Genomic DNA, 23,404 nt, shown 5'->3' on the forward strand with positions numbered 1-23,404 from the left:
TTTTTGAGCCATTCTCCTTCAAGGCCTTACGGATTTCTTTGTCTCCCTTCAGATCAAAAACAGTGCTGCACAAACCCGGGAAGTGCTGGAACAACATTTCAGTGACTTAAAAGGGACCTTGAAGAAGTTGCTGGATGAAAGATTGGCCTCCTTGCTCCAGGAAGTAGACAACATAGAACAGGAAAGTATCAAGCCCTTGGATGAGTGCCAGAAGCTTATAGAACAAGGAGTTGGGACAGCCAATGAACTTGTCCAGGAAGGTAGGAGAATCTGCTTTTAAAACATTTTTTTTAGGGGGACCATAGAGGATTTCTATCAACCTAATGATCACTGGAACTATTGCATTTAATAGTTCCACCTATCTGCCAAAGATATTTCATGTGTGTCTAGAGGTCTAAATTAATCTTTTCTGCATAATGCTTCTACATGTGAAGAGGTATGGTTAAGACTTGCATGGAAAACAAGATGGCTTATGCTTTGAACAAATAAGATGTTAGACAAGGCTGAGAAGATTCAGGTTCAGGACCACCCTTGAGGTGTAAAACCTTGCTTGGTAAAATTGATCCAGCTGGTATAATTTAATTGATCCTTCCTCATTATTGTTATGGGGGGGGGAAGAATCAAGCAGAGAATACTGTGTTTGCCAGTTTGAGCTTTTGTAGGAAAAGCAGGGCATAAATCAAACAAATGATAATTATGCATAGAATGAGGATGCATATAAAGCGCATTCATGAACCATTTAACAGAAATAAATTGCAGATGATATAGTCAATAGTCTATTGTTGAACAAGAGGAAGGAGCTCTTGATGCATCTTCCTGTCTTTTCTTTTCCCATCTATATATACATTGGATGGTCTACATACTGTGGTTTGTTATAAAAACGTAATGTCTGAGAATAAGTATACACATCAAGAGGTTTTACAGGCCATAGTATCTTGGTTTACATAAATAAAATCTCAATAAAGCATGTTACTGAACTGTGTTGATGCAGTGGATAGAATGCAGTATTGCAAGCTAACTCTGCCCAGAGACAGGAGTTCGATCCTGATGGGGCTCAAGGTTGACTGAGCCTTCCATCCTTCCGAGGTCATTAAAATGAGGACCCAGATTGTTGTGGGAAATATGCTGACATGTGTAAACTGCTCAGAGAGTGCGGTAAAGCACTGCAAAGCAATATATAAGTCTAGTTGCTATTGCTATTATGGCTTCATATAGTAGGTGGATCCAATTCTTCTACCAATATGTTCATTTTAATTCAATGAGATAAGTTTCAGAACAATTTGCTAGATGTGCAGGAAATTATCACAGCTATCAATATACTTAGAATTCGGAGCTGGGATATCTTAATCCAAAAAACCCCCAACAAATTAAAAGTGTCTGTTGAATTGCTTTGGCTGTTGAATATGATTGCAAGAACCTCAATTGACAGAACTGGGACAACAATGGAATATGTAACTCAGAGCTGTCAGCAGTTTTGCAACTGCTTGTCATAGCTGCTCCTGGGCCGCCTTCTGCAAGGCCACAATAATACTTAATTAAACAAGTTGTGATGTCATCCCAGTCAGCATTTTCTTGTTCATTTCTTCCTTCACCCAACCTCAGGGATGAAGGGTGGGTAATACTGAGCATAAGGAGATTGTATCACATATCTTGCATAACAATGATATTGCAGAGATGAGAACCAGCATGTTGTTTTCCTTCAATCTTGCAATTTGGTAGTGGTGAAATGTTTTGATTGAAGAGATTTAGAACAACAATATCAAAACCTGCTAAACATGTGCTTCTTTCTGTAAGTCAAATCTTCTTGTTTAAGAATGAACTCAGTGAAGCTTAGCGGTTGCTCTCTGATCCTAGATGATCAAATAAACACTGGAAGTTATCATTTGGGAAAAAAGATGGAATTTGTGAAGTCATTGGTGCTCTCAGGATTCCACAGTTCCAAGGACTCCATAGTTCAACCCAGTGGTGAAATCCAAATTTTTTTACTACTGGTTCTGTGGGCGTAGTTTGGTGTGTGTGGTGTGGCTTGGTGTGTGTGGCAGGGGAAGGGTACTGCAAAATTTCCATTTCCACCCGATTCCAGAGGAAGGATACTGCAAAATCTCCATTCCCTCTCCTCTCCTCGGGGAAGGATATTGCAAAATCCCCATTCCCTCCCCTCTCCTGGGGGAAGGATATTGCAAAATCTCCATTCCCACCCCACTCTGGGACTAGCCAGAGGCGGCATTTACTGGTTCTCCGAACTATTCAAAATTTCTGCTACTGGTTCTCCAGAACCTGTCAGAACCTGCTGGATTTCACCTCTGGTTCAACCCTGAACTTCATATATTATTTTCTATTGGAAGACAAATTTTACCCATTGTGTTTGTTTATTGACTTTTAAGAGTTTATTGACTCTTTTTGTCTGAATATGTCAGCTGATTTGCAGCAGTTAAACCATTATGAAATCTAAAATAATAATATCCACCCTTCTTAAATTCAATTTTCTGTGAAAGAGAAGATAGATTGTATTTATTGATTGATTGATTGATTGATTGATTGATTGATTGCTTTAAAATAGATTGCTTTCAACCCATCACATCAGTGGTGTTATCCTTTGAGGCTCTCCTTACCACACATGACACATGTGGCTCAAAAGCCTTTCAAATACCAAAGGAAGTTGAGAGTAAAACAGGAGCAGGAAGAGGATTTGTTTGATTTATATTCTGCCTTTTCTGTAGGAACTCACACACATCGGAGACTAAAGCAGAGGTCTTCAAACTTGGCAGCTATAAGACTTGAGAACTTCAACTCCCAGAATTCTCCAGCCAGCATAGCTGGCTGGAGAATTCTGGGAGCTGAAGTCCACAAGTCTTAAAGCTGCCAAGTTTGAAGACCTCTAGACTAAATGGAACCTTTATTCTCCTTTTAAATAGATTTGTCAGTGTATGTGTGACTACAGTTCAATTGTTCCAGCTTTTTTTAAAAATCCATACTCGGAACAAAAGGATTTTGGTTTTTTTGGTTTTTTGCTTTGCTTTCAAAACCATTTCCTTTTTCTTTCACAGTGGAATCTAGACAACCAGACAGCCTTTAATTAACCATAGTTCTCATTTTAATTCAGCTAAGGAAACCATAGGCATCAACTTTTGGATAAGCCAGTCTGTCAAACCAATAAAGTAGTCCTCGACTTACGAGCACAGTTGAGCCCCCAATTTTTGTTGCTAAGCAAAATATTTGTTAAATGAGTTTTGCTCCATTTTAGGACATTTCTTGTCACAATTATGAAGTGAATCATTGCTGTTGTTAAGTTAGTAACACGTTTGTTAAGTGAATCTGGCTTCCCCGTTTGCTTGTCTGAAGGTTGCAAAAGGTGATCATGTGACCCCAGGATGCTGCGATTGTCGTAAATATGAGTTGCCAAGCATCTAAATTCTGATCACATGACCATGGGGATGCTGTAACCGTTGTAAGTGTGAAAAACAGTCATAAGTCACTTTCTTCAATGCTATTGTAACTATGAACAGACACTGTGTAAACTGTTGTAAATCAAAGACTGCCTATAGTTTGAAGTTAATTTACTGGTGTTTGTTTTTTTTCCAAGCTAGTCGCCATCATTTCCCTATTTGAAGGAAGTGGAAAATTCCTAATTTAATGCTGGTTCCAGTGGAGAATGTGGCAGGCATTTGTATTTTGTCTAATGCCAAAATATCATTATTACATACCCTAAATTCATCCCCATTCTCCAATCTTCCTGAATTGTTTGGAAAATGGTGGCAGAAGATAGAAGGGAGGAAATGAAAAAAGTGATCGATAAGCTTCTGTTTTTTGAATGTTGAGTAGCAGCTTTCTATGGTTGACAGTCTTAACAGAAAACTGTGGATCGTTGGATCAGAGAAACTGCATCATCCTGCTTTTTATGGCAAGGCAGAGGGCATCTGGCATGTTCTTTCTTTTCCTTCCCTTCAGCTACGTCAAGAAGTGTAAAGAGAGATGTAGGAGCAAAACATCAACCCGCCGATATGAGCCCATTGAATCACAGAATTATAACCTTCCAAAAGAGTTCTTCAAAAGTCCTAAGAATCAGCTGCCAGTAAAGCAGAATAATAACAGAATAACAGAGTTGGAAGGGACCTTAGAATCTTCTAATTCAACCCACTGCTCAAGCAGAAGACCCTATACCATTCTGGACAAATGGCTGTCCAGTGTGTTCTTAAAAGCCTCCAGTGCACCCACTTCTAAAGGCAAGGTGTTCCACTAGTTCAGGGGTGTCAAACTCAAGGCCCGCGGGCCGAATCCAGCCCACGGGGTGCTTAGATCTGGCCCACGCGGCCGCCCTAGAAACAGCGGACCGGCCCGTAGTGCCTCTGCCAGTGAAAGGGGAGGACACTCCATTTTTGTTGGCAGAGGGTTACAGGAGGCCATCCCAGCAGAAAACAAAGATCAGAAGCCCGTTTTCCCTGGCAGAGTGTTCGAGACACCACAGGCGCCCCCTGACACGAGTGATGTTAAGCTGGCTACGCCCACCCGGTCCCCTGAGGTCAACCGCAACCCTGATGTGGCCCTCAATGAAATCGAGTTTGACACCCTTGCACTAGTTGATTGTTCTGTGATTGTTCAATTTCTCCACTGTGGTCAAAATTTAATGATCCATTGCATTTGGACCTCACGTACTGTTAAGATGGCCATGAATATTATAAGGTCTGATGTAGATGGTATGAATGGTTGGAAAATAGGAAAGATAAGAAAATTGAACAACAGGGTAAAATGTAGATGAAATAAAGGAAGATAGATAATATAAAAGTAGAATAAGATAGAATTAAAATATGTATAAATAGTAAGCAAGCTTTATCAGCTTTGAATAGCTGATAAGAAATGTTGTATGTTTGTCTTGTGTTTAAATGTGTTCAAAATAAAAAACTTTAAAAAAAGATGGCCATAAATATACACTGTGGATGAATGTCTGCAAAGAAGACGTGAATGCCACAGAAACCTGTGGAACAGGTGTCCTTGGCTGTGACTCTGTTCTTAGTAATAATCTCCTGCTATTGCATTACAGGTGAAAATGCCATTTGTGGAATTACAAGGGACAACAGTGAGAAGCTCTGCAGTTTTACAAAAAAGGCTTTGCATATTCAGCTGGACAGGTAATAGCCACAAATTGGGGGTGGATTTTCACAGTCGGTGGCTGACAGAAGTATCCTTGGGTTGTAGAGACCCTTTTTCCACTTAGGGTAGTTTATGTGAATGACGCAGAATTGCTGTTTCTAAGGTAGTTTAGACTACTTGATCTATTCAGATAGCAGGATTATAATTGTTATCAGAAAATTCAGATAGTTGCTTATAATAGCAACTTCTAACTGTCAGGTAGCATTATTTGACAACTATTCAAAAGGCGATTGACTTACATTGAAAAGCTTTCCTTTGAAAAGGGTAACCAAATAAACTAATCTTCAATTAGAGTTGCTTTTGATAGTGAGATTATTATAAATCTAACCAACCAACCAACCACGTGCAGAACTATCCCAGTGGAAAATCTGAGCACTCAAATAAAAAAAAAAATCTCAGAAAAGCTGAAAAGAATGTACAAATAGTCCTTGACTTATGACTATAATTGAGCCTGGAATTATGGTTATAAGTCGAGGCATCATTTTACGTTTTTTTGTGGCGTTTGTTAAGAGAATTTATCCTCAATGGGCATTTTTTTTTGCCAGCAAAACAATTGCAAATTGCAGATGGTGCAAATGGCTGTAAATATGAACTGGTTTCCAAGCATGGGGGATTGTGCCTATTGTAACTTTAAGTAGCTTTTGTGTGTGTGTGTGGGGGGGGGTGTTGTAACTTCAAATGTTCGTTAAGTGAAGGACTACCTGTGTAAATTTGAGAATTTCAAAATTATTATTTTAAAGGAGAAAATTGTCTTCACGGTGGGATAGACATTAATTAAACCAGTCCAATGAATTTTCTGAATATTTCCTTGGCGAGAAACTTAATTAATCCATAGTTTCTTTCATTCCATCTTCACCACCTTTCAAGTTTATATTTTTCTATTTGGGAAACACCAGGTGCACAGCTATGGGTACAGAGGCGGTGATGCTAGTACCCTGCCTTCCAACTTATGGAGGTAGGGTTGGTGAATAGAAATCTATAGCCTAACATTTTATACCTCTTTTGATGTGCTTCTTTTTATGATAACAATAAAGAAAATAAGATATGGATTGGAGTGGCTAGAAAAATTAATCAAAGACATTTTTCTTAAAAATATCAAAATATCAAATTCAAACATCATTAAAGGTTCTGAATGAAAACAGTTCCTTGCCTGCTATGTATATTGATTATGTTTTCTTTCTTTAGTTTACCTGAAGTGCCGTCGCTGGTTGACGTGGCTAGCTTATCTGCTCAGTGGGATGACTCTTTTTTTACAATAATGAAAAGCTACGTCTTCAGCCATGGAACAGTAGCATCTCGACCTCCGATACAAATAGAAGAACTGATCGAGAAGCCTGGAGGTATCTTAGTACGGTGGTGCAAGGTGAGTTTACAGCCTTTTTTTCAGGATCGGAAGCACCGAGGCTTTTTCTTTCGTGTTGTGCCTTTAACCCAACAGCCTGGTGGTGATTTTGCAATGGGCAGAAACACATTACAGGTAGTCCTCTACTTACGACCTCATTTCAGCCCAAAATTTCTGTTGCTAACCGAGACAGTTGTTAAATGAGTTTTGCCCCGTTTTACACCTTTCTTGCCACATGTGTTTTAAGCGAATCACTGCAGTTCTTAAGCTAGTAACACAGTTGTTAAGTGAATCAGGCTTCCCCATAGACCTTGCTTGTCAGAAGGTCGCAAAATGTGATCATATGACCCCGGGACACTGCAACCATCATAAATAGGAACCAGTTGCCAAGCATTTGAATTTTGATCACATGACAGTGGGGGATGGTGTAACAATTGTAAGTGTGCAAATGGTCGTAAGTCACTTTTTTCAGTGCCGTTGTAACCTCAGACCGCCACTAAATGAACTATTATAAGTTGAAGATTAAACTATATGTGGTAGAGATTTTGGATATTCTCCATCACATGAAAATCTCTTCCTTGAGAATAGCATGCGGATAGTGGTTAATACAATGAATAGAGGTTATTATGAGAGTTATTGATTGCTATTTGAGATAGCATTCTTTTTAAATTGTAACTACCGTATTTTTCGGAGTATAAGACGCATTTTAGTTTTTGGGGAGGAAAATAAGAAAAAGTTGATTGGCAGGTGGATTGGCCTCCCAGAATACCCGCAATCAGGTATTCCCAGATTTTAGCAACAGGTTCCTTGGTTGTGAGCTCTGTGCCTTGCTTTTTTTTGCATTTTTTTTCTGCCTGTGAAACTCCATTTCAGAAAAAACTTTTTTCTGCCTCTGAAAGCCTCCAAAACAGAACTTCAAATAAAAAAAAGCCTCTGAAGCTCCGTTTGGGGGCTTCTTTTCTGAAGCTTCTTTCAGCTCTGAAACCTCTGTTGAGATGTTGTGTGGGGCTACATTCGGAGTATAAGACGCACCCAGATTTTCACCCTCATTTGGGGGAAAAAGGTGCGTCTTATACTCCAAAAAATATGGTAATTTAATAGCTGTCTGATAACTGACACATTGTGAAATGGATTCCATGTGATTGTTCCTGCCTCTTAATATTTATATCACTTTTCGAGATACGTTGGGACTGGAATTCTCAGGATTCCAGCCTATCTGGCTGGGATAAGACTGAGAAGTGTATTTTGTGTCTAACCACTCACCCCACAATAGTAATTCTGCAATTGGGTCCATTGCACTTCCTGATTAGAAGGCCAGTGTGCTTCTAATCCCAAAACACCGAACAGCTTCAAACCTTTGCCTTTCAGAGAGCAAGTTAGTTAAAAACGAATGTTTAAAGAAGGAAGAGTTTTAAGGTATGCCATAATATAATTTATCTTTGCTTAGGTTGATGAGGACTTCATCCCGCGAGATTACAGACTTCAATATCGCAAGAGTACCACTTGCCATTTTGAAGATGTCTACGTTGGTTCTGACACGGAATTCACGGTGTTGCAGATTGACCCCAATGTCGATTATCAGTTCAAGGTTTGTGCGCGGGGAGACGGCCGCCAGGAATGGAGCCCGTGGAGTGTTTCTCAGACCGGATGTTCCACTTTGGTGCCTCACGGTATGTATGCCTTTCGTCCTTTTATTCTGCAATAAAAAATATTTTGGTCGTGCATCGTCTTCTTTCCCTGACCTGTAAATCTAGTCTATTGCTATCATATAGTTTGCTCTGTATGATAACTTTTCATATTCAGGTACCCTTGTTTGATGCTTAGGCCATTTATTACACAAACATTTAACGTTATGGAATATTGCTGTATTTTCAAATGCAGAGCCCATGAAATCAATTAAACTGGTTTTTAAGCAACACTGTAACTCATGAGTCCTCCTTTGAAAACTTAAGTTTGTTGATCCTAACAAGGCTTGTCTTTTATCCAGTTTGTAAGGGATCAGACTGTGAATTACAGTTAGTCCTCAACTTATGACCACAGTTGAACCCAAAATTTCCATTGCTAAGCCAGATAGTTAAATGAGTTACGCCCCATTTTATGTCCTTTCTTGCCACAGTTGTTAAGGGAATATCTGCAGTTGTTAAGTGAACCATCCAGTCATTGAACAAATCTGGCTTCCCCCATTAACTCTACTTGTTGGAAGCTGGCTGGGAAGGTGGTGATTGCATGACTCCAGGATAATGCAACCGTCATAAATACATGCCTGTTGTCAAGTGTTTGAATTTTGATCATGTGACCATGGGCGTGCTACAAGGTTCGTTAGTGTGAAAAACGGTCATAAGTCACTTTTTTCAGTGCCATTGTAACTTTGGTCACTAAACAAATAGTTGTAAGTCGAGGACTGCTGTGTACAGGTAGTCCTCAACTACCACAGTTGAGGCCAAAAGTTACGTTATTACGTGAGAAATTTGTTAAGTGAGTTTGCTTCGTATTACGACTTTCCTCACCTGGTTTGTGAAGTGAATCACTTCTTCAATTAGTAACACGGTTGTTAAGTGAATCTGCCTTCCCCAATTGACTTTGCTTGTCAGAAGGTCGCAAAAAGAGATCACACACGATTCCGGGACACTGCAACTCTCATAAATGTGAGTCAGTTGTCTATCATCCGTATATAAATCACGTAACCACGGGGATGCTGCAAAGGTCATAAGTGTGAAAAACGGTCATAAATCACTTTTTTCAGTGTCCTGGTAACTTTGAGCGGTCACTAAATGAACAGTTGTAAGTCGAGGGCTACTTGTACATTCTTCTTTGTGCGCTTTCCTATCTTGAAATGTGTACAAAACCATAACTAAAAACTGAAGCAAAGCACAAAATATTTTCTAAAAAGGCTGGGCCTGTGGTGTCAGGGAACTAAGAATATTATGTTACGTTTTGTAGTTTGTCCAAAGTAGGCTTGGGCCCCTGCATTACTGTTGGTTCTTCTTTCCTTAGAATGGACTCCAGGTATTGAGGGCTACAGCTTGAGCAGCCGAAGGAACATAGCCCTTCGAAACGATTCGCAAGCAGGTGGAGTGCTGTATTCCAAGGCTCCAACTTATTGTTGTGGTCAGACGCTGACATTCCGGTAAGAAAAGGTGGATCGATCAATCATCTGGTTCTATCTTCCCAAACTGAATTTTGATGGCATTGATAGCAGTAGCACTTAGACTTATATACCGCTTTACAGCCCTCTAAGCGGTTTACAGAGTCAGCCTATGGCCCCCAACAATCTGGGTCCTCATTTTACCGACCTCGGAAGGATGGAAGGCTGAGTCAACCTTGAGCCTGGTGAGATTTCAACTGCCAAATTGCAGGCAGCCAGTAGTTAGCAAACTAAGTAGTCTGCAGCCACTGTACCACCTCTGCGCCTCCTTTCATCTCCTGCTTTGTTGAGCTAAGCTGTGTTCTAGTTACCCAGGGTTGACTCAATAGGTGTCACTTCTGGTTTTTATGCTCAGAACAAATGAAACCTAGACTTTAATTTGAAGATTGAAGAATGATGTAGAGGTAGCCCCACTCGACGGGTGTTCATCCCACAGCGCATAGCTAAATGAAAGGATTTCCAGAAACAAAAATAGTGGACTATAGGATTCAGGATCCTGAATTATTTGTACGTGAGGTATAAATCAAGTTCCAAGTGGCCTCAACGACTCTCAGAAAGAGGACTAATGACCACATGACTGCAAGGAATATACATCTTTCGATTCTCCACCATTTAGTCAGAACTGAAGAGGCTTCTTGGATGAGAAGCGAAACGTCTTCTAGCAAAACAAGAAAGTTCAATTGCCTTTTGAAAGAAAGCACCTTTGGGACAACCATGACCTGGACAACAGAATCTAGATATCTGGGAGCAGAGTGAAAAGTAGAATCGGCCTAGAATCCTTGTGTAGCCACAAGAAAACTAAGTTCAGCTCCCCCCTTGTGGGCCAGACCATTGACTGAGAAGATTCTTGTGCATAAACTTTTAGCAGTAAACCAGTTTAATTCAATCCTCATGTATAGGCCTGGTTTTTCCCACCTGATATATTTGCAGCTTTCCCATCAGGTGCCCTACTGTCATAATCACTTCCCATGTTGCTGCTACTGCTTAGAGCAGGGGTCTCCAAACTTGGCAACTTTAAGACTTGTGGACTTCAGTTCCCAGAATTCCCTAGCCACAATGGAATTCTGGGAGTTGAAGTCCACAAATCTTAAAAATTTGCCAAGTTTGAAGACTCCTGGCTTAGAGGTACTCAAGGCCCTCCATCCAGGGCATATAAAACTGGATGACTTTTTAAAGCTTATTTTTAAAAATCTACCTGATACCTCAATTGAATCTATTTTTTCCACTTAAAAGAAACTACCTACAAAAAGCCGAATTTCTTATTTTAAAATGGAGTTAAATATCATTAGGACTATGCCTCAGCTGCACTCTTTGAGTGAATTGTTTGATCACTCGGGTGCAGTAAAGCTTTCTCTTTCTTTGGAGAAAGTGAGCTGGTTTTCTGAATCATGCCTCTGAATTGGTCTCCAATCATTCAAAGTAGCTCCAATCATTCAAAGTAGCTCCAGTCATTCAAAGTAGCTCCAATCATTCAAAGTAGCTCCAGTCATTCAAAGTAGCTCCAGTCATTCAAAGTAGCTCCAATCATTCAAAGTAGCTCCAGTCATTCAAAGTAGCTCCAATCATTCAAAGTAGCTCCAGTCATTCAAAGTAGCTCCAGTCATTCAAAGTAGCTCCAATCATTCAAAGTAGCTCCAGTCATTCAAAGTAGCTCCAATCATTCAAAGTAGCTCCAATCATTCAAAGTAGCTCCAGTCATTCAAAGTAGCTCCAATCATTCAAAGTAGCTCCAGTCATTCAAAGTAGCTCCAATCATTCAAAGTAGCTCCAGTCATTCAAAGTAGCTCCAGTCATTCAAAGTAGCTCCAATCATTCAAAGTAGCTCCAATCATTCAAAGTAGCTCCAGTCATTCAAAGTAGCTCCAATCATTCAAAGTAGCTCCAATCATTCAAAGTAGCTCCAATCATTCAAAGTAGTAGTGGGAAACTGGTGCATTTCCACCTTTGGATGAATGACGACTAGCATCCACCCAGCATCCACTGGGAGTTCGGCAGCATTTGGAGGGTGACCAGTTTCTCCCTTCCTAGGTGGGCTCTTCTACAGTTGGAGAGCCTTTAATCACTTGAAATCAAAACATTCCTAGTTCAAGTGAAGTGCATTTCCTGTTTCTTTGTGGAAGAAAGATAGGCTTCGGTTACTGGACATTTAGGTTTAGGGAGCCAGATTGTTCCAAGCTGATCCATCCTTTGGTCTTAAATCTTGGCTTTCTCTGTTACTTGGCCTTGGGCTTGCGCCCACCCCAAGCTTTGTTTTCCAGCAAAGAGGAATGTCTGTCCTTGAATTCGCTAGATTTCCTTGGCCAGGCTTTTCCCCCTTCCTCCTCCTTGTCCCAGTGGACTTGATTATCTTTCTCCTCAAGGGCTGCTCTGCTCTTCTTTTGTGCTGGGGTTGACAGGATGCGTGCATGAAAAGGAGGGAAGCAATGGCCTTTGCCAAACTGCAGAGAAACAATGAGGTCAATACTCAACTGAAGGAGGAAAGTCTCTAGGGAAGCCAAGGGGGTCAGATTTCCTTTCCAAATGGGGGGTGGAATTATCAAAGGGAAATGCGAGAGAGTTGTGGGAAATGGCAAGAGAGATTTTGTCACAACCTAAGCATGTAGCAGGGATAGAGGCAGACATTTTGCTCTTTTGTGGGTCTTATTGGAAGAGAAGGATCAATTGAATTGAATATATCCTTTGTAATGATATAATTGCTTTTGGAAACCGGGAAACACTTTAAACAGGCCTCCTCCCAAACTTTTAGCCTAAGGTTTTGTCTTTCAAAGCTTGGGTTGGGATTAGAAGGGTTGTGTTCAGCTATTGGATTTACTAGTATTGGATGATTTGTTTTTGATTAGTTTCTATACTTTGTTTCTGCAAGAGATCAACAAGCTTTTCTGGATAGATGTTGAAAAATGCCCAGCCAGGCAAGGAGGAGGAATCAAGTGAGGAGTTAGCCTTGAATCATTTTGCAGCCACAAGAGATCCAGGACTGCCCTATTCCAAGCTCTATTAAACCTTATCTATCTGTTCCCAAGAGAAGGCAATTTCTGGGGCAGGCAGAATACAATAGAATAGTTTGCTTGAATTCTGAATGTGTAGCTGTGGTTATTTGTACTGCACAATAGATGTGGGTGTGTGTAAGAGATTTTACTTAATTTTTTGAAGTACATCTTGGATATCCTATAAATGCAGATTGCCAAAAGAAAGATGTACAATCTTGATGGAGTCTGAAATATTAATATAATTTCTTTTTTTGATTAAGAAAGTTCCCACAAATCATTGAAAATAATTCTAAACTTTGAAAAGAGAGAAATATTCTGTAATTTACTGATGGCTCAGTAAATAAGCAAAACATTTCAATAAGAAAGAAATGTTTAATGGCTGATTTAGTGGGCCACAACTGCCCATAGCCGTTGCCATATATGCTGCGAAGGAGTTGATGGGTAAGCGGACGTTGTAGACGGCTGCGTGTTGTGTGGAGGTGCATGTTTTGCTTGCTGATTGGCTCTGACTTCCTGCTGGGAGGCGGGAGGGGAGGCAAGGCACATTCAAGCGGGAAATGTTAACACTTGTTGATGTATAAAAGGAATGGCTATGCAACCGTCCCCAAAGGACAGCTGCATTCATTCTGTGCAATGCTGTGCAGCTGAAGTCTAGTTCAACTTTTATATACTTGATCGGCCCAATAGGAGTTGGCATTTTAGTGTCTTCATGCCCCCCTAAAAAAGGCTGTGATAGTCCTTGCCTGTATATCTGGGCAGCATCGAACAGAAGATTATGACAGTCCCAGTCTATGGGTCCTGTTCAAACTCAGTCTTGTATAGGGTGTCCTATTCCGTATTGCAGAGAGTGCATTCAGTCGTGGTTCAACTTCACATAGGTCTGGAGTTCCCTTCCTCCTCCTGAATATTGTGTAAGATACCCATGTTACTGGGAATCAAGCAATATCTAACTTCAATAAATAAATACATGTATACATACAAGTATATGGTTTACGTTTAGGTTGCTGTTTTATCCAGGGTTTGTGCTTTCTTGTAAACTTGCAAAACATTCTATTTTGAGCTTCTGTATCTGCAAGAAATTGCTGGATCGGAGCATAAATTAATCCATATAATAAAATAGCATTTCCAGGAACTGCAGTCAGCCATCTAATAAAGATGCCAGGGTCACAGTTGGTAACCATTAGTTTCATGCTCTGCTTGGATACCTCCCAGAGACATCTAATCAGCTCCTTTTGGACATGAAACGCAAGCCTAGAGGTTTGTTCTCACAATGGACTTCTTATGTTCTTACCAGCTAGAGTTGTAATAAGAACTAAATGTAGCATCAAAGGGGAACATGTCAAGCTTAATGCAAAATTTCCACACCAAAATATATTGAAGTCCATGGTTAAAAGAGCTTAACTTAAAAACAGCCTTTTTGAAAAATGTATCAGTTAGCAACGTATAATTAAGGATGAAACAACTGGAGATTGTAAAAATCTCAGGTTTTTTTTTTCTTTTTCTTTTTTTACAAGTAACCTTCTCTTATGGATTGCTTCCAGATGTAAAAGATTCCTCCTCCCTCTCCCCCATTTTGTAACATTAGCCTTCAGCTGAGTCTCTTCCTAAAGAAAAGGAGGACTGGCTAAAATATTAGCAGGACAATATGGTTCCTGTTTTGAGGTCTGCTCAAAATTGAGGGGACGCATTAACTCATTGCTGCCCGACCTGTACTCCTTAAAAACATGGGGAGCTTTTTTTTTTAAACATTTCCCTATTTCTGAAATAACTGTGCTTAAATTTTTGCTGGCACATGTACTGTACCTGCTTCGTTTTAAACACAAACTGTTATACAAATGCGATGGCTTCTAAAATAAACCTAGATTTCTCCCCCTCCCCCCCCTTATGTTGGAAAAAATATCTGGTCCGGAAGAAAGACGCTGGAAATAAAATGAGGGCAGGCTGCAGAAAAGGAGGTGTTTGTTTATTTGGTAGCCAGAAACTTCAGTGACAGCAGCATGTTTCTGGGGTGACTGACAAAATGGGCTTGAGAGTAGGTGGGTTTTTAGACATTTTTGGGGGCCTTGTGATTGAGATGCTTGTTCCTGTGCAAGAATATCCTTCAGTATTTTAATGACCGTTGCCAGATTCCTGTGGGGTCATGCAGGGGTCATAGCTGACTCTACAGGCAAAAGGGGGAATGCAAATCCTAGGTGTTTGTCTGAGCTAATCTTGTCTGCTTTGGCTTGCCTAATTGTGTTGGTTACTTGGAGTCTCTTTGCTTATCAACAGATTGGCCCAGTCTTTCTGAATGGACACAAAATCTCAATTCCTAAAGATTAGCCTTTTCTGTTTGAGGCTGTTTTCCTATGGCAGGAAGACTGGGGTTGGTTTCTGCCTTTGTTAAGATTTTTCTCCTCTTCTCCTTTAGGGGAAATATTCTATCCTGCCTCTTTTAAATATTAAGGATAAAGAATATTTTAATCTTCCTACCCTTGTACAAATTCGGCCACATTATAATATTTCTTTTTAACTTCTTTTAATGTTTATATATTGAATTTTTACTTGGCTGTACACCGCCCTGAGTCCTCCGGGAGAAGGGCGGTATAAAAATCGAAATAAATAAAATAAAATAAAATAAAATAAATATACTGGCCAGAAGAAGCAGGCCCCTTAAAGGTTCATTACTTTTAGGTTTTTATTTCCTACAGGGCAGATAACATTACCTTGTAACTTGAAAAAGAGGGAATAAATTTCTAGCTCTTGCTCTTGCTCTAGCTCTTCCATTTTACTTCCTTTTCTTAGCAAACAGGATTATCTCACATTTTATGATGTCTACTTAATACAGATAGCCTTGATTTATAACAATTCATTTAGTGACCGTTCGAAGTTACTTCAAGGGTCACTTATGACTGTTTTTCACACATGACTGTGGAGGTGTCCTTAAAGTCATGTGATCAAAACTTGGATATTAGGCAACTGACATGTATTTATGACAGTTGCAGAGTCCTGGGGTCATGTGATCACCTTTTGCAACCTTCTGATAAACAAAGTCAATGAGGAAGCCAAATTCACCAAATAACCGTGTTACTAACTTAACAACTGCAGTGATTCATTTAACGGTGGCAAGAAAGATTGTAAAATGGGGCAAAACTCACTTAACAACTCTCTTGCTTAGCAGTAGAAATTTTGGCTTCAGTTGTGACCATAAATCAAGGACTATGTCTCAGGATTTCCTCAGAGTCATAACTGTAGATTCCAAATGGGTAAATGAAACTTGGAAGTTAACCTTTCCTGTTTTCTCTTGTGTTAAGCCATGTCATGCCATGGTATCAACTTGTTTGAAATTTCTACTCAAATAGCAGGTTTCTGCACAATATGGTACTTCCAACTGCTACCATTATTAATATAGCATTTGAACACATTATCTGTTCTGGAGATTCTGACAATAAATGCTTATTTGGTTACTAATGAAAACTACTTTGAGCTTGTTTAAATAATGAAAAAGTGGGACATCTGTTCGTAAATAAATAAATGGAGGAGTGTTTAGTCTGAAAGTGGTACCCTGTAGAGAAAACCGAACAATTTTCCGAAGGAATGGTTTAAAGATAAATAATTAGTTCTATTGAGAAGGAAAAGCAACAAACTGTGACATGATTTTATTTTTATTAGTAAATATATCTATTTACTAAGTCTGCACTACTAATAATCTTCTCATCGTTCCTATCACCCATCTCCTCCCACTAATTACTGTATGACTGTAATTTTGTTGCTAGTATCCTTACAATTTATATTGACTATTTCCTAATATGATTTGATTGCTTATTTGTTCCCTATGACTATTATTAAATCTTGTACCTTATGATTCTTGACGAATGTATCTTTTCTTTTATGTACACTGAGAACATACGCCCCAAGACAAATTCCTTGTGTATCCAATCACACTTGACCAATAAAGAATTTCTATTCTATTCTATTCTATTCTATTCTATTCTATTCTATTCTATTCTATTCTATTCTATTCTATTCTATGATAGCAAACATCTTATTAATTAATGCTGGCAGGCAGAATGTTACTTCTCTCAATATGATAGGAAGAATTAACTGTATGGCAAATAGCTAGATAATAGGTTAGATCGTTAATCTAGCTGTATTGTTCAGAGCATCAGGCATGGTTCTCCAACATAACTGGCAGAGATTTTCATTATCATTTGCTATCATATCATTTTAGCTAAAGAGGCCACTGATCCAATGAAGGTCTTCCCTTAAGCAAAACATGAGGGTGGTTGGTTTTCCCAATCCTAGAAATTTTCCATCTTTAAGAAAGATGAATTGAGGCAAATTGAAACTACCTCATCTCCCAAAGCTGGTAAGTGTTGTGAGCGTTGAATACTGACATACGTTGGGAAGGTAGGATTTGGATTTCAGAATATGTGAGGAACACCAGATGGGAGAGAGCTGAATTGCAGATTCCTAGACGGTGAGATTTAAAGGAGGATGCATTAATCAAGGATGTGGTTTATATTAACATTTTTTTCTAAATATAGCTGCTTTTTTCGCCTCCTTTCTCTTCACAGAATTGAAACAGTTGGCCAGCCAGAGAGGAAAGATAGTATTGGAGTTTGTGTTGAGAAGCTGAGTGGCTACGATTCTTTGCAACGGGATAGAGCTGTGTGCATTAGTACCAATGGTGAGTTGCAAAAAGATCTGATCTGGCCAACCTTCTGACCTGCAATCTCCACTGTGTCCTAATTATTGTTATTTTAAGACCTACTGTATCTAGAATGACTGTATTATGACATGGAGGAATCCTAAATAGGTGATGGAAAATAATAAATGTGGCGATTTCCCAAGATTGTCAAGGAAGGTGTGCATAAAAGCAGTATCTTGGGAAAGAGGCATGTCAAGACATGGATGTTCATGTCCTAGCAGACTTCTAATTTTCAAAAGCCTGACTGGGCTAGAGCAAAGGTGCACGACCTAACCCCTTCAATACTTATCATAATGATGACCATTCAATCAGGTATGACTCTTCGCAGGTATCTCCATATCTTCTGACCTTGCACTATTTCTTGGAGTTTTTCTACGCTCTGGCTGGTATTAGCTTTGATGATGTCCAGCGATTATATTCTTTGATGGACTGGTTTCCTCTTAACATCATCATAATACATCCTGCTTTTCATTTGGCAGGGGGAAAATTATAAATAAACGAAGATCAGTAAAGTAAATGAAGATCCTAAGTTTTATGTCATTAAGCTTCTGTATGGAGAATGTAGCCCTTGACCCAGGAATGAAATGCTCCCAGTTCAGACTGGATCGCCCGATCCGGTAGCGATGGCAAGTGGTTCAGAGAACCGGTAGCAAAAATCCCTGCCCCCCCCCCCGCCTATGCCCAGCTGAGCCGTGTGATCATCAGAGGTTGTTGTTTTTTTAAACTTTTAAAAGCATTTTTACTTCGGCCAAAAAAATGCTTTTAAAATTAAAAAAAAAAAGCCTCTGATGATTGGGCGGCTCAGCTAGGCTTGTCAGAACCTTTTGAAAGAATTTTTCTACAACCTGTTCGGCCGAAGAGGTTGTAGAAAAAAATGCTTTTAAAAGTAAAAAAAAAAAAAGTTGGCCACGCCCACCCAGTCACATTACCCCCCCAAGCCGCCCACAGAACTGGTAGTAATAAATTTTACATTTCACCATTGCCTTGACCCCAAACAATTAGGCAACGCTTTATAACAATATTTTTTAAGATTTGCCATACCCCTTGTAAATAAGATGTCAGGGTTCCAAGGAACACCCCCAATGAAATAAAGCTCTGAGGCTTGAGGTTCCTCGAAGTTCCGACTTATTAGAGATGTCATGTTGGTACAGCCGGGAAAACCCGAAACTGAAAGCTTCCAGGTTTTCCACAGCCAGTTGACAGTTCACAGCACTGCCCCACACCCACAAGTTCATCACATTGTCCAATCAACTCTTCACACTCAACTGGATACAATCTTCAGGCAGTCTATATCAGACACAGGCAAAAGTCCTTGAATATGGAATGTTGTTATGACTAACCTTCTACCGCTCCAACAACAACCCCCTCCCAACTTCCCCAGCTAGAATATGTGGCAGTTAAGAAGCAAAAAAGAAAATTGTCTTCCAAAACTGACATAAGAATTGTGAACTGAGAAAATAATTTCCCCTCTTTTCTTGCTACCAGTATGGTAAATGAGTGCTACTGATGTGTGTGTCAGACACTATGTGAAATAGTGTGCAAGTCCTAACTATTTTGGGGGGCAGTGGCACTCTTACGAAATGGTCTTTCTTGGGAGATTTAACTATTAATAACTGTATTGGTCAGGAGACCAACTAATGAGAACATTCTGCTACTGTATCTAGTTCCACCATTTGCTTGTGATTTGGGGAGTTGGATATGAAAGAGAAGAGGCATATTTGAGAATAATGAAATTGGAATACCACCTTTGTTTTGCAAGCAAGCCAGCTTACTGTCTTTAGTGACAAGAACGTCATTTAGCAAGGTGTCCATGAAGTATGTTGCAAGTCGTTGCAGAAGGTGAATTCTGAAAGTTCAGAAGTTACTTGATTTCCATGGGAGATTGAAAACCCTATTATGTGACCAGGTAGGCTCACCAGCATTTCTTATCTATTGCAGGAGCTGTTTTTGTCAATGGAAAAGAGATGACCAACCAGTTGCCTGCAGTGACTTCAGGGTCAGCTGTAACCTTCGACATGGAAACTGTGAATTTAGGCCCTTGCAATAATAATAATGGGGGGAACTTCAAGTTCAGAGTGACTATTAGTTCCAACAACAGGGAAGTGGTCTTTGACTGGGTACTTGATGAATGCTGTGGCTCTCTGTATTTTGGATGCTCCTTCTCCTATCCCGGCTGGAAAGTTTTGGTGTTCTAACTCTTAGACTGAGAAGTAGTAGTTGTCTTTCAGTGGTGTCATTCAAAGGGTTTGGACTCCATTGACACAATTATTTGCTCATCCAGGCTGTTAAATATGTGTGTCTTTGGTATACTGCTCTTGGTTCAGTGAGCTGTTTGATGCCACTTTTCTGTGAGATAAACATTACTTGAACTCTGTCTTCTCTACTGGATTCACCTGAAGTATTGGTGAAACGCTGAATAACCTGGAAAATTTATGTAAGCTGTTGTGTTTGCTATTGACATCATGCATTTTGAGTATTATTATTATTATTATTTTTTAGAACAGCTCTCTCCGTTTGGATGTTCTCCAGAGGGCCTGGACATGATCTTCTACAATCCCTAGTCAAGGACTTAGTGAAAGGAGGATTATAGGAATTGTAGTCCACCTCTGGAGATCACCAAGAGAGAGTGTGGTCTTGGAAGAAAAACGTAGAGATGATTCTGTTACTGTCGTCCTGCTATCAATGCTTAGTTATGCTTTACTAAATTTGCCTAGTGTTATTCTTTGGCTCAGGGTTAATGGACCAAAACTCGATGTATGTTTTCCTCTTCATCAGAGTTCGGTACTGAAATGCTGTACCTCAACCTGCTCCTGCCAAAAGCTTTCTGTCCACTGGGCAATAAGACCTTTTGGCCTCTACATTATTCTTTTCCTTCAGTGCCTTGCTATTTACTGCAGAAGAAATCTGAGCCGAAACATTTTTTGGGGGGCGAGCATATGATACCAGCGTGCCTTAGTTTGATGCTCCCGTTGAACTATATTGCACACGCGAAAGAGAAAATTTCATTCATGGCATTTGTCACTTAAGCGGCATTTCCCCCACTCCTCTGTGCTCATTGCAGTGCCTTCTACAGCTTGTGCCTTTTTCAAGACGATATCACATAATCCCAGGAAATATTTAGGGCGCAAATGTTTTAGACCTTTTCTGAACAACTTGTACGGAGCCTAGAGTTTTGTGTAGCAAGTAAGTTATGTTCACCGCACCTGTCTTTACCTAGACTTGAGTTCAGATATGGAAATTGGGGTCAGGCCAACAGGGTATGCAAGCCAACTTGCAAACCAGGAGGTACCATATAGAAAAGAACGCATTGTAGAGCTCTCTTATCATGCTTTTTAGAATTTGGTTGACGTGACCAAGTTAGCAAATGAGCCAGGTACTAACTTTAAGCAGAGAGTAACAGCTAAAGCATTCTTGCTCTCAGCCTCTGCAGTTAATCACCATTTAGCTGTTTTGACTTGGGCAAGTGAATTCCCTCTTTTTGGGATCTCCTTTGTATGATTAAATTGCCGGCATGCTCATCTCCCAAAATGGGGAACCCAGTCTTGGGAGCTGTTTCCTTGCAAAAGGGCTATCCCGTTGAGTAAGATTTCCAACCAGTTTCTTTCTTAAACTTCTAAGTCTTCAGTCCCAGGCCAGAGGCTTTCACTGCAGTCCTTAGCTGACATACCCCATCTGGTAAGTAAGCAAAGGGGAAAAAAACTGCTGATAAAAAGAAGAGCAAAATTCCTTCCTTCCCTTCTTATATGATGGGATTGCCAGCTAGGAGTTACTCTGATTTCAGCACCAAGTAAAAGTTGTCACCCAGTATTATCTGATTAATGGGAAGTAGGTCTTTTGGTTCAGGAATATGTAACTGAGGAATATGTGACATAAGGAATATGTAACCTTATCTCGTGATCTATTGCAATTTGATGTTTTCTAGATATATTTTACTTCATTTCCTGTTGGTTATCAGAATTATGGGGTTGAAGTCCCTATATACCTGGAGGAAGAGTTTTGGGGAAGGCTAACGGAATACTCTGTTGAGCAGAATCTAAATAAAAATGGTTAGCCCGCTCCCCCCCCCCCCCCCGTTCCCGATCTCAAAATGCCCTGTAAGAAGCTGGGATTTAAGGATGATAGAATCCTACCTCCCCAGTTTAAAATCAAGCCATACCAAAATTCTTCTCTTGTACTCAGATAAATCACCACCTTGCCTTATGTTCATGTGAATATAGACTGGGAAAGGATATTAATGTATTAACGTTCCTCTTTTAGGAATGTCAAATGCAAACCAGATCATCCATATACTTTTTCTCTCTCATTATTGATCTCTGTGAAAATGTATCTGAGCATAAAACAAAACTGGTACCAAAAAAAAAAGAGAGAGAAAAGGAATGAGATACTTTACTTCACCTTTAGCTTTGTATGTTCATTATATAGCGGTAAGTTGGAAGCTCTCCCTTCTTTTTAGAATGCTACACATAAATCGGGATTTGCAAAGGTATTCAGACACATATGTATGCAGTTTCCTCTCCTCTTCTTGAAGGATTGCCACAGGACATTTGCAATCTCACAAATACCTTATAAAATGCCTTTACAATGTTCTAAAATAAGTAACTTTTTTTTTTTTTACTTCTGGTGATAGACGGAATGGAGGACATAATCCAAATGTTCTACTTTTAGGCGACCAAAAAATGTAAATCAAAATTTAAAACAGCCGAATGCTATTCAGATGTCTGGGTTGTAGTTCTTATCCTTCCCTTGGGTAGAATAAGATCTTCATTTTTGAATATACCACAGACCTCTGTCTTGTATGAGGAAGGCATGTAGATGCTGAGCTAATAAGGAATTTTCCCCCATTTCTTAAAACTTTTGTAAAAGCTTTTTTGCTATAGCAATAGAAATTTGTTCCCCCAGCAAAGGCTGACTTTCTGTCGCTGGGGATGGAACAGAAAGAGGAAATAGAGAGATTTTATCTTTTGAGAGGGTAAAGGCTGGTTTAAAAAAAAAAGAGCTATGAAACAGGAAAGCTACCTTGAACTTGGTATGAGCAGCAAAAATGTTCAAAACAAATCGAATCAGTATTTTAGAGCCATAAGAATCCTGAAAAATTGGATGCTTTGTTCAGACAGTATTCATATGAGGTGGCAATACTTGGAGGCAAAGTTAGCATGGAATTATGTTTTGTATGCACTTGTATGTATTTACCTCAAGACACTTTGTATCATGACTTTTTAATAAAGATTTGACTTTATTGTACCCTATTCAGTCGTGGTGAAATCTTTTCTCTGGAGGTTCTCATTCATCCAGGTCATGGTTGCTCCAAAGGTGCTTTTATTTTAAAGGCAACTGGACTTTCTGATCTAAATTTATTTATTTATTTATTTATTATTTAAACTTATATACCGCCCTATCTCCCAAAGGACTCAGGGCGGTTTACAGGCATATAAAAACATCAATATACAAATTAAAATAATCATTAAAAGACTTATTCTAATGCCAATAATTAATAATACCAATTAATAAAAATAGAAATATAAATATTAAAATCAATTTAAAACCCCTCTAAATTTAAAAATCTAAGCCAGTCCTGCACAGATGAATAAATGAGTCTTGAGCTCGCGACGGAAGGTTCGAAGATCTGGAAGTTGACGGAGTCCTGGGGGGAGTTCGTTCCAGAGGGCGGGAGCCCCCACAGAGAAGGCCCTTCCCCTGGGCGTCGCCAGACGACACTGCCTAGCTGACGGCACCCTGGGGAGTGCCTCTGTGAGAGCGCACGGGTCGGTGAGAGGTATCTGGTCGCAGTAGGCGGTCCCGTAGATAACCCGGCCCTATGCCATGGAGCGCTTTAAAGGTGGTCACCAAAACCTTGAAGCGCACCCGGAAGGCCACAGGTAGCCAGTGCAGCCTGCGCAGGATGGGTGTTATGCGGGAGCCACGAGGGGCTCCATCTATCACCCGCGCAGCCGCATTCTGGACTAACTGTAGCCTCCGGATGCCCTTCAAGGGAAGCCCCATGTAGAGAGCGTTGCAGTAAAATCAGAAAGTCCAGCTGATTTTAAAATAAAAACGACCTTGGGTCTTTTCTCTGTTGAACTTCAGCGATATAT

The 23,404-nt window shown here is 39.9% G+C and overlaps 1 protein-coding gene across 2 annotated transcripts in view; it reads left to right on the forward strand.

Moving 5' to 3' along the window:
* The window catches only part of CRLF3 (cytokine receptor like factor 3), a 39,499-nt gene extending 16,941 nt beyond the window's left edge, over positions 1–22,558 (forward strand). For both annotated transcript variants that reach the window (XM_058170222.1, XM_058170223.1), the window contains exons 2-8: positions 53–260; positions 5,039–5,126; positions 6,334–6,511; positions 7,938–8,160; positions 9,485–9,617; positions 17,179–17,291; positions 19,251–22,558. In XM_058170222.1, coding sequence (XP_058026205.1) covers positions 53–260; positions 5,039–5,126; positions 6,334–6,511; positions 7,938–8,160; positions 9,485–9,617; positions 17,179–17,291; positions 19,251–19,507 — 1,200 coding nt within the window. In that variant the 3' untranslated portion in view covers positions 19,508–22,558. The remainder of the gene's footprint in view (positions 1–52; positions 261–5,038; positions 5,127–6,333; positions 6,512–7,937; positions 8,161–9,484; positions 9,618–17,178; positions 17,292–19,250) is intronic.
* Positions 22,559–23,404: the final 846 nt, after the last annotated feature.

This window comes from Ahaetulla prasina, chromosome 2 (assembly GCF_028640845.1).
Source record: "Ahaetulla prasina isolate Xishuangbanna chromosome 2, ASM2864084v1, whole genome shotgun sequence".
Classification (NCBI taxonomy): Eukaryota; Metazoa; Chordata; class Lepidosauria; order Squamata; family Colubridae; genus Ahaetulla; species Ahaetulla prasina.